Source organism: Aquarana catesbeiana, linkage group LG13 (assembly GCF_042186555.1).
Source record: "Aquarana catesbeiana isolate 2022-GZ linkage group LG13, ASM4218655v1, whole genome shotgun sequence".
In the NCBI taxonomy this organism is placed as follows: Eukaryota; Metazoa; Chordata; class Amphibia; order Anura; family Ranidae; genus Aquarana; species Aquarana catesbeiana.
In genome coordinates, this window is record NC_133336.1 from 223,107,405 (window position 1) to 223,119,575 (window position 12,171).

The 12,171-nt window shown below is 43.8% G+C and overlaps 1 protein-coding gene across 1 annotated transcript; it reads left to right on the forward strand.

Moving 5' to 3' along the window:
• The first annotated feature begins 524 nt into the window (after positions 1–524).
• LOC141116677 (leucine-rich repeat and immunoglobulin-like domain-containing nogo receptor-interacting protein 4) lies at positions 525–9,214 on the forward strand. Its single transcript, XM_073609068.1, has 2 exons — positions 525–929; positions 7,079–9,214. Exons 1-2 carry the CDS (start codon positions 525–527, stop codon positions 8,984–8,986), a joined length of 2,313 nt encoding a protein of 770 aa, XP_073465169.1. The 3' UTR covers positions 8,987–9,214.
• The last annotated feature ends 2,957 nt before the right edge of the window (positions 9,215–12,171 follow it).

Here is a 12,171-nt window from a genome sequence, read left to right on the forward strand (position 1 = left end):
CCTGGGGCCCACAGGAAGATGACCCCTCCCTGATGTTGCCACAGCCCAGGGCCCAGAAGAAGTCGACCCCTCCCGAGTTTTGGCCATAGCCTGGGGCCCAGAAGAAGATGGCACCTCCCAAGTGTTGACCATAGCCCAGGGCCCAGAAAAGGATGACCCCTCCCAGGTGTTGACCATAGCCCAGGGCCCAGATGAAGATAACCCCTCCCGAGTTTTATCCATAGCCTGGGGCCCAGAAGAAGATGACCCTTCCCAGGTGTTGGTCATAGCCCGGGGCCCAGAAGAAGATGACCCCTCCCAGGTGTTGACCATACCCCGGGGCCCAGAGAAAGATAACCCCTCTTAGGTGTTGACCATAGGCTGGGGCCCAGAAGAAGATGACCCCTCCCAGGTATTGACCATCCCGGGGCCCAGAAGAAGATGACCCCTCCCAGGTGTTGACCATAGCCCGGGGCCCAGAAGAAGATGACCCCTCCCAGGTGTTGGTCATAGCCCGGGGCACAGAAGAAGATGACCCCTCCCAGATGTTGACCATAACCCAGGGCCTTGAAGAAGGTGACCCCTCCCGAGTTTTATCCATAGCCTGGGGCCCAGAAGAAGATGACCCTTCCCAGGTGTTGGTCATAGCCCGGGGCCCAGAAGAAGATGACCCCTCCCAGGTGTTGACCATAGCCCAGGGCCCAGAAGAAGATGACCCCTCCCAGGTGTTGACCATACCCCAGGGCCCAGAAGAAGATGACCCCTCCCAGGTGTTGACCATACCAAGGGGCCCAGAAGAAGATGACCCCTCCCAGGTGTTGACCATACCCCGGGGCCCAGAAGAAGATGACCCCTCCCAGGTGTTGACCATACCCCGGGGCCCAGAAGAAGATAACCCCTCCCAGGTGTTGACCATACCCCGGGGCCCAGAAAAAGATGACCCCTCCCAGGTGTTGACCATAACCCGGGGCACAGAAGATGATGACCCCCCCCCATGATAGATGAGCCCCTTTGTAGTCTTCTAAAGTATTCCTGGTGTCTAGTTCCAGCTATAAATAGCCTCCAAACGACCCCTCCGTCCCGCTCCAAGGTCGCTCTCCGGAGTATTTCTTTCTGCGGCTCAGAGATGCGGCTCGGCTGATCTTTGATCACAACTCAGTCCAGCGTGCCGGAAACCTCATCTCGTCCTTTTCATAATTTTTTCCCTCTGGTGTCACGGCCCCGCGCCCACCCGTCCGTCAGCCAGGATCCAACCAAATTAGCAGATGAAATATTCAGCAGGAGGAATGCTAAGATTTCACTCCGGTGGCAACAGAAAACCCAGTTAAGGAGAGGATGACAGCAACTTTCTCCTCTCCGCTTCTGTGACACGAAAAAAAAAGAAGGTGAACGCTCGCCAGGAGGGGCACATGGAAAGATCACATCGCAGATAATGCAAAGAGAACGGCGGAGAACCCACTGAAGTCACTGGAGGAGGAGAGCCAACTCAGAAATATGGAGGTAAGACCTGTAGATGAAGTCAGACCCCCTTCACACCTCAGCGTTTTGTAGCTTGAACCTCCAAAACGCTGGAGGAGAAAAAAATCAATTATTCTCTATGGAGACGATTCACATCTCCACTCCAAGTCACCTGAATCCAAACGCCTGAAGCTCAAAAAAGTTCTGGAGCTTTTCTTGTAGCTCGTATCAGGCAGATTCAAGCATTTTTGCCACGTTTTTATTCCCACAAATAAATGGAAAATAAATACACAAATAACTAAAAATCATCATAAATAAATAAAATAAATTAATAATGTAATAATACATAAATAATAATTAACCAATAACCAGTAACCTTAAAAAATAATAAATTATTATTATTATTGTTATTATTAATATTATTGTTAATAATAAGAATAATAGGAATAATAATAACAATAATAATAATAAAATAATAATATTTAAACACCCAAACTTGAACAAAAATAATAAATTACTATTAATAATAATAATAATAATAATAATAATAATAATAATAATAATAATAATAATATTAATAATAAAATAATAATATTTAAACACCCAAACTTGAACAAAAATAATAAATTACTATTAATAATAATAATAATAATATTAATAATAAAATAATAATATTTAAACACCCAAACTTGAACAAAAATAATACATTACTATTAATAATAATAATAATAATAATAATAATAGTAAAAATAATATTTAAACACCCAAACTTGAACAAAAATAATAAATTACTATTAATAATAATAATAATAATAATAATAAAAAAATAATAATATTTAAACACCCAAACTTGAACAAAAATAATAAATTACTATTAATAATAATAATAATAATAATAATAATATTAATAATAAAATAATAATATTTAAACACCCAAACTTGAACAAAAATAATACATTACTATTAATAATAATAATAATAATAATATTAATAATAAAATAATAATATTTAAACACCCAAACTTGAACAAAAATAAATTACTATTTGTAATAATAATAATAATATATAATAATAATCACAATCATAATCATAATAATAATGTATTTATTTATTTTGTGTTAGGGTTAGGGTATTTAGTTATTTATTATTCTTTTATTATTATTATTATTATTATTATTTTATTTTTTAAGGGTTAGGGTAAAGGTTAGGGGTTAAATATTTATTTATTATTACTTAGTATTTATTTATTGAATTTATTATTTATTTATGATTATTTTTATTTATTTTTGTATTTATCTTACATTTATTTATTAATTTATTATCATTATAATTATTATTTATTTTATTATTATTGTAATTTGTAGTAGTAGTAGTATTATTCACACCCTAACCCTAACCCTAACAAAAAAAACCTTAATGCTAACCTTGACTCTAACCCCTTACCCTAACGGAAAAAAAAACAATAACAAATTAATAAAAAGAATTACAAAAAAAAAGCTAGTGGAAAAACTAAAAAAGCTGAAATACCTAGCAACAAATGATGCAACAGATGATAGTTTTCTCTATTGGCTAATAAAAAAAAACGCCGAAGCGCAAAAACGCTGTATAAAAACACGCAAAAAAAAAGCCAGAAAAGGGCTCAAAGATGCTAAGCTCAGGTGTAAATGCAGCCTTAGAGGGGGGGGGGGGGGGTGTCAAGCAATGCTAGAACATAAAGCGGAAGCTTCAAACTACTTCAGGCTGCATATTTGATTGCTGCCCCCCCCTCCTGCTGAAGCGCCCAAGGTGGCCACCTCTTCTGCCCACCCGTCGACTAGACATTTTCAATCCCTGGTGATTCCGCCATGAAGGTCCTTCTTGTAAGTGGGTGACAACGCTCTCTCCCTGTCTCCCAATTGTGTTTCAGCGTTGTCACCGTGTCACACGGGCTACAGGTGGCCATTTCATTACACAGGCATGGTCCATTGCGATGGTCACCGTCAGGAAACCTGCCCCAGAGGTGCCAACTGTCCCAGGACATCCACCTCATCTCAGACCTCTATCCAGATATGGTCACAGTACGAGTTACACCAAAAATGGTAATAACTAAAGGGTATACGGCTGAGCGGGGGGCGGGGGGGATTCCTTTATATTTATAAGTGTGGTTGCACCAGAAAGCAGCCACTGCTGGAGTGGACGTAGACATGAAGTGGTTGCAAAGAGGATGCAGGAGATCAGCAGCACTGTTGCAGTGCCTTGAAAAAGTATTCATACCCCTTGAAATTTCCCACATCTTGTCATGTTACAACCAAAAACGTAAATGTATTTTATTGGGATTTTATGTGATAAACACAAAGTGGCACAAAATTGTGAAGTGGAAGGAGAATGATAAATGATACAAATAAATATGTGAAAAGTGTGGGGGGGACATTTGTATGGCGCCCCCCGGAGTCAATACTTTGTAGAACCCCCTTTCTCTACAAGTCTTTTTGGGAATGTCTCTACCAGCTTTTGCACATCTAGAGAGGACATTTCTGCCCATTCTTCTTTGTAGAATATCTCAAGCTCTGTCAGATTGGATGGAGAGCGTCTGTGATCAGCAATTTTCAAGTCTTGCCACAGATTCTCAATGTGATTTAGGTCTGGACTGTGACTGGGCCATTCTAACACATGAATATGCTTTGATCTAAACCATTCCATTGTAGCTCTGGCTGTATGTTTGGGGTCGTTGTCCTGCTGGAAGGTGAACCTCCACCCCAGTCTCAAGTCTTTTGTAGACTCTAACAGGTTTTCTTCTAAGATTGTCCTGTATTTGTCTCCATCCATCTTCCCATCAACTCTGACCAGCTTCCCTGTCCCTGCTGAAGAAAAGCATCCCCACCACATGATGCTGCCACCACCATGTTTCACGGTGGGGATGGTGTGTTCAGGGTGATGTGCAGTGTTAGATTTCCTCCACACATAGAGTTTTGCTTTTAGGCCCAAAAGTAGAATTTTGGTCTCATCTGACCAGATCACCTTCTTCCACATGTTTGCTGTGTCCTCCACATGGCTTCTCACAAACTACAAACAGGACTTTTTATGACTTTCTTTCACCAATGTCTTTCTTCTTGTCACTCTTCCATAAAGGTCAGATTTGTGGAGAACACGACTAATAGTTGTCCTGTGGACAGATTCTCCCACCTGAGCTGTGGATCTCTGCAGCTCCTCCAGAGTTACCATGGACCTCTTGGTTCTTCTCTGATGAATGCTCTCCTTGCCCGGCCTGTCAGTTTAGGTGGACGGCCATGTCTTGGTAGGTTTGCAGTTGTGCCATACTCTTTCCATTTTCCGATGATGGATTGCACAGAGCTCTGTGAGATGTTCAAAGCTTGGGAGATTTTTTTTATAACCTAACCCTGCTTTATACTTCTCCACAACTTTATCCCTGACCTGTCTGGTGTGTTCCTTGGCCCTCATGATGCTGTTTGTTCACTAAGGTTCTCTAACAAACCTCTGAGGGCTTCACAGAACAGCTGTATTTATACTGAGATTAAATGACACACAGGTGGACTCTATTTACTAATTAGGTGACTTCTGAAGGCAATTGGTTCCACTAGATTTTATAGTTAGGGGTATCAGAGTAAAGGGGGCTGAATACAAATGCCCCCCCCCACACTTTTCACATATTTATTTGTATCATTTATCATTCTCCTTCCACTTCACAATTATGTGACACTTTGTGTTGGTCTATCACATAAAATCCCAATAAAATACATTTACGTTTTTGGTTATAACATGATAAAATGTGGAAAATTTCAAGGGATATGAATACTTTTTCATGGCACTGTATGTAACCAGCAATGAAAAAAAAAGTAAAAATTAAAAACATGGCAGTTGTTTATGTTACACAGAGCACCAATGATACAGGCTATAAAATACAATACAATACAATAGGTATATATATATATATATATATATATATATATATATGAGCAGGTTGTGCAAGTCATTAGCATAGCATAGTACAAGCTGTAACTCTCACATACATGTTCCTGAACATGAAAACCGGTGTCACTGGAATGAAAATAAAAATAAATTATCATGAAAAATGATTAAAGTAAAGGAGGTGATAATACTAAAGATATAAGTGCTTGGAAAATACTGTCTCTTTAATTATCAGAAATTACAAAATTGCTCCCTGGTCAGTAGGGCTGACATTAAAAGTAATGTGGACCTGTAAAGCCTTTCCTCACAGACCTCCACCAGCCCAGGGCCAAACAAATTGCACGATACGCAACCAAGTTGGATGCACATATTATGGGGGATGGTTATGGGGCATCAAGCTTCCTTTTTGGAAGGGTGACAGGACACTGCATAGGCAGCAGGATGAGTGGTGAAACCAGAGAGAGGTGGACAGGCTAGACTTGAATGTTCACAGCGGACAAGCTGACCATGAATGCCCATCGGGTCAATCTGGCCATTATTCACCCTGGGGCTCAGGCTGGCCATTAAAGACCATGGGGGCAGACTGGCCATGAATGGCTAGTGGGGACCAGCCTGGTCAGTAATGATCATGGGGGGTCAGGCTGGCCATGAATGGCCATAAGGGACAGGCTAGTCATGAATGCCCATGGAGGTTGCCATAGGGTTCAAACTAGCCATGAGGGTCAATCTGGTCATTAACTGTCACAGGGCTCAGGTTGGCTGTTAATGATTATGGAGGTAAGGCTGGCCAACAAAGGCTATTGGGAAAGGCTACGAGGGTCAATCTGGCCATTAATTGTCATGGAGCTCAGGCTAGCCATGAATAGCCGGGGGGGGGGGGGGTAGGCTAGCCTTTAATGCCCATGGGGGTTGCCATGGGGTTCTAACTAGCCACGCATAGCCATAAGGGTCAATCTGGTTGTTAAGTGTCAAGGGGCTCAGGTTGGCCATTAATGATCATGGGAGTCAAGCTGGCTAAGAATGACAATGGGGAAACAAATAGACATGAATTGCCATGAGGGTTAATCTGGCCAATAATTGTCACGGGGCTCAAGCTAGCTATGAATGTCCAGGGCACGCTAGCCTGGCCATGAATAGCCAAGGAGTCAAGCTCTGGCCATTAATCATCATGAGGCTCAGGCTGGCCATGAATGGTTATGGGGGACAGGCTGGTTAAGAATGCCCATGGGGGCAAGCTATCCATTAATGGCCATGATGGTCAGTCTAGGCATGAATTGCCATAGGGTTCAGACTAGCCACGAATGGCCATAAGAGGCAGGCTGGACAAGAATGGCCATAGGGGTCAACCTGGCCATTATTCATCATGGGGCTCAGACTGGCTACGAACGGCTATGGGGGACAGGCTGACCATAAATGGGTTACAACTAACAATTTGGCCATACACAGACAATAAATGACACATAGGTTAAAGCGCTCAAACCCCCTGCTGACCTGATGGGGCCTGGTATGGGAGTATTGCCTGTACCCGCCTGCTGCCCAGTGCTGGACCAATGTCATCATGATTACCGGTTAAAAGTCATGCTTTAAGATAAGACAAGGTATGTGCTTCTATATTAGAACATGATGTCTAAATCTCTCTGTTATTGAACCCCCAGGTCTGTGTCATCATCGATAGAGCACAGCTACACATTATGAGTACTCCGGCCCATGCTCCCTCCATGTGCTCTGTGTGAAGATGGGGACAAGCAAGTATACCCAGAGACTGAACTTAACATTAAAGCCGGTGGTCCTGTTGGTGACTATTGGGATCTTGCTCAGAAAGTCATGCATCTGCTGTCCTCCTACATGCGACTGCCCATCTCACGACAACGCCACCCTGTGCAAACATCGTCTTCTCAGCTTGGTTCCAGTGGAGATCCCCCGCTCTTCCCATTTCTTGGATCTAAGTTATAACCGGATCAGGTCAGTTCAGCACGGGACCTTTTCCCACCTGCAGGATCTCCAGGAACTAGACTTGAGCCACAACCAGCTATCCCGCATAGAACCTGGAGCCTTCAGCGGCCTGACAAAAATGCGCATCCTGTTGGTGCACCACAATCAGCTCAAGCTTCTGTCTCCAGGAGTCTTTTTGGGAATGCCAGGACTTAATTGGTTAGATATCAGAGCAAACCAGTTGGTCATCTTGCTGGATCAGACTTTCCGTGGCCTGCAGGAGCTTAGACACCTGGAGGTTAGCGACAACCCTCTGTTGTTCATATCTCCCGCAGCCTTCCTGGGGATATCACTACTGCAGAGACTGGGGTTGGAGAAAACCAAACTGGGCAGTGTACCTTCTCTGGCTCTGGCTTCCCTGCCCCAGCTTTCTGAACTAAGACTGGGTGGAGTGACCAGCACAGTTCTACGTGATCTCTCGTTTTCAGACATGCCATCCTTGAGAGTACTAGATATAGACCATTGGCCTTCTCTTGCAAACCTTGGAGCACACAGTCTGACTAGTCTCAATCTTACCTCCCTATCACTAACAAACTGCAACCTAAGGTCAGTCCCAGAGGAAGCACTGAGGTCTCAGGTCTACCTACGTAGGTTAGACCTCTCGCAAAATCCCATTTCTTTCCTTACTGAAGGGTGTTTTTGTGATCTGAAAAGGTTGGAGGAGTTACGGTTGTCTGGTGGAAGACTTAGTTCTATACCTTCCAATGCTTTTCATGGCCTGGACCACCTCCGTGTGTTAGATCTTTCAGACAATCCGATTCGATGGGTAGAAGAAAATGCCCTCCCTCCCCCTGGTGTCCTGGAGACTTTGTTACTTTCTGGAACCATTTTGTCGTGCGACTGCCGTCTTTGTTGGCTCCTGCACCATAAAATCCATTTTGGAGGAAGGCCACCAGTGTGCTCAGCTCCTGACTCGTTGAAGGGGATGGTTATCCCAGACCACTCAGAGCTGCTATGCCCAGAGTTTTTTACCTGCCAACCACCCAAGATAATAGGACAAGGTCCACGTGAGTTCAGGGTGCAGGAGGGCGACAGGCTGACTATCAGCTGTCAGAGTCAGGGCGTACCTGAACCCTCTACGCTGTGGGTGCTACCACAAGTTCCATGGTCCATGGACACAAAATCCACACACCTTGATGGCCCAGATACAGAACTCCCTCAACATGCACTAGGTTCTACAGAGAAGGTAACAGAGTCAGTGCAGTTAGTAAAAGATTCTCAAAAATGGAGAACAACCAATACATCACAACCATCAAAACCGGTGGAGCAACAAGAGGGCCGAATCACCATCCTACCAGAAGGTTCCCTCCAGTTTCTTCCAGTGCAAACCTTAGACACGGGGGATTACCTCTGCCTGGCTACCAACCTTGCAGGGAATGACTCTGCCTGGATTCACCTGGAGGTCTCACCATTCAACAGCAGCACAGTCTATTCTCCCCTCCCCATTGTCCACAGTCATCTTCTGGCCGTTATCACGGCTGGGGGAATCCTTCCCTTCATCAGTTCTGTGACGCTTTGCTTCATCTTCATCTTCCTCTGGAGCCGTGGACGCGGAAATATCAAACACACAGCTAACATAGATTATATTCCCAGGACTTCTCGGGCAAGTTCATCACCGGAGGACAATAAATTCACCATGAAACTCATCTGACGGTGTATAATATAGACTGGAATAGAGATGGTGATGAATCATAAGAAGGACAATGACAATCTGTGCAGACGATATGACCTACAGTTCTAGGAAGGACCAAATATTCAAAGAAAATATGGTTGGAGTTAGGGGCTTAGAGTATAAAACTATATCAGAACTAGGGATGCACTTTGGTTGGTCTGAACCCAAGTTTGGCAGAACTCTGAAATGAGCTGCCAGTGCTAGCCCAATCAAATGCGACCAGGCCATTCTCCACTCCTCAGCTGCACATACACAAAGGGGTGGGAATACTTGTGACATCATTGACCTAATATAACCACATGGCCATATTAGTGTCAATGCCACTGACCTATTATGGCCATGGGGCCATGTTACGTCAATGACATTGACCTATTATAGTCATGGGGCCATGTTGATCAATTATAGTCATGGGGCCATGTTACGTCAATGACATTGACCTATTATGGCCATGGGGCCATGTAACATCAATGACATTGACTTATTAGGGCCATGGGGCCATGTTACGTCAATGACATTGACTTATTGTGGCCATGGGGCCATGTTACGTCAATGACATTGACCTATTGTGGCCATGTTACGTCAATGACATTGACCTATTATGGCCATGGGGCCATGTTACGTCAATGACATTGACCTATTGTGGCCGTGGGGCCATGTTATGTCAATGACATTGACCTATTGTGGCCATGGGGCCATGTTACGTCAATGACATTGACCTATTGTGGCCATGTTACGTCAATGACATTGACCTATTATGGCCATGGGGCAATGTTACGTCAATGACATTGACCTATTGTGGCCATGGGGCCATGTTATGTCAATGACATTGACCTATTGTGGCCATGGGGCCATGTTACGTCAATGACATTGACCTATTGTGGCCATGGGGCCATGTTACGTCAGTGACATTGACCTATTGTGGCCATGTTACGTCAATGACATTGACCTATTATGGCCATGGGGCCATGTTACGTCAATGACATTGACCTATTGTGGCCATGGGGCCATGTTATGTCAATGACATTGACCTATTGTGGCCATGGGGCCATGTTACATCAATGACATTGACCTATTGTGGCCATGGGGCCATGTTACATCAATGACATTGTCCTACTGTTGCCATGGGGCCATCGACCTCAAAGTTTGCTATGCAGATTGCTGTCCTCCTATCCCTAATCCTAAGGCAAATTTACTTTAAAAAAAAAAAAATAATAACATGGTTTTATTTATGGAGACAGCCATGTGATCATTATTTCAGTGCTAATTAATTTTTTTTATAAGCTTTAAAAAATAAATTTTCATTAAAAGAAAAAAAAATCTTATAATAACACTGATTATGGTGCCACTAGCAGGAAAATCACTGTCACATAATAGAGGTAGACGGTCCTTCCACTTAATGTCATTTATTTTCATGCCTGAGGCGTAGGATGTTTATTTATGGATAAAAACAAAACTGGAAGACTGGATTTTATATTTGAAATGATTGCTTATAATTAAAATGTCTTTAATAAAAAAAAATGCATTGGAGATAATCAGTTTGAAGATGTGGTGTCTGCTTTAGTTTTCTGCAAAAAATACCAGTTGATTCTGCCAAAAAATCCAGTGTCCTCGTAACTTCCTGTGTGCTGAAAAGAAAGCTTATTTTTATCTTCCTTCTGTAAACTACTACTGGGGGTCCCCTTAGTCTGCCTGTAAAGTGGAGCATCTGTACCATGTACAGAACCTGCTGCAGCAAAACTGACATTTATAAATATAAAAATGACATTTAAATTGCCGGAAATACAATACCATTGCGGGCGATACAAAAATGTTAAATAAAAACGGCGTGGGGTCCCAACCAATCCACATCAGGCCCTTCTAGTCTGGTATAGATTTTAAGGAGAACCCAAAAAAAACATAAAAAACAGCGTGGTGACCCCCCACAGTCCATACCAGAACCTTATCCGAGCATGCAGCCTGGCAGGTCAGGACATGGGTGGGGGGGCGCCTTCCTGAACCATATCAGGCCACATGCCCTCAACATGGGGGGGTTGCTTTGGGCCAGGGAGCTCTGCCCCCCCCACCCCAAAGCACCTTGTCCCCATGATGATATGGACAAGAGCCTGTTCCCAACAACCATGGGCTGTGGTTGTGGGGGGCTTTTCAGAATCTGGAAGCCCCCTTTAGCAAGGGGCCCCCAGATCCTGCCCCCCCTCCTACGTGAATGAGTAGGGGTACATTGTACCCCTACTCATTCACCAAAAAAAGTGTCAGAAATAAAGAGAGAAGGCAGTTCTTGACAATTCCCCCAAAAAATAGAAAAACAGTGAAACCCCCCCATGTAGATCCATTGTCATTCACGCCGCCCGCCGCCACCACTGGACCTGAAGAAAGAAAGAAAAATAAACTGCTCCGCCCCCATGGAAGGCTAACCGCCGAATGCATGCTCTGTCGTTTGACAGTTGATAAATAGGTAAGGGGCGGGGCCACCTGGTGACGTTACCTGGTGGCCTAGCCCCCTTGTGATGTCAACGACCGAACATCCGGACGGGCACCAAATTCGGGGGTTCGCCAAACGGGCAATCGGGCGATGTTCGGGCCGAACTTTTACTCGGCTCAAACTGTTCGCCCAACACTACTCGGGAGTGGGAAAGAGAGGGTAGCTATGTTCCTACGTACAGTGAGACCATTTTGGACGAACGTCGCCACCCTCTAACAGGAAGTCACATCACAGCAGTGAAAAAATAAGGAATCTGGAGATCTGGAGGAGGCTGAGAGCAATAGAAGGGACATTTATGAGTTCAGAATACATGCCTGGGTAGAATTTCTTTTTAAACCAGTCACTTCAATGAAGCATCTAATTTAGGGCTTTGTCTCCATCTAGTGGTCATTTTCGGAAGGGCGGAATTACATTTCGGTTCGTGTTGGCATTCTATATATCAGGCTGATGGGAGGAAAAGTATCTCTGGAACAAATCTTTATATCTGATTACTTTACTGTTATAAAAAAAACTGCTGATGCCCCTCAGAAAGTATGGAAGTCATAGGCAGCCATTTTCAAACGCACTGAACTGGAGCGAGCGCGGCGATCAGGAACACCGGAGTGATCTGCACGCTTGTTCCAGAAAATATTGAAGCCAACAGATCAGCATGACAGCCAGCGTGGAAACGGATCCTGGTATTGCT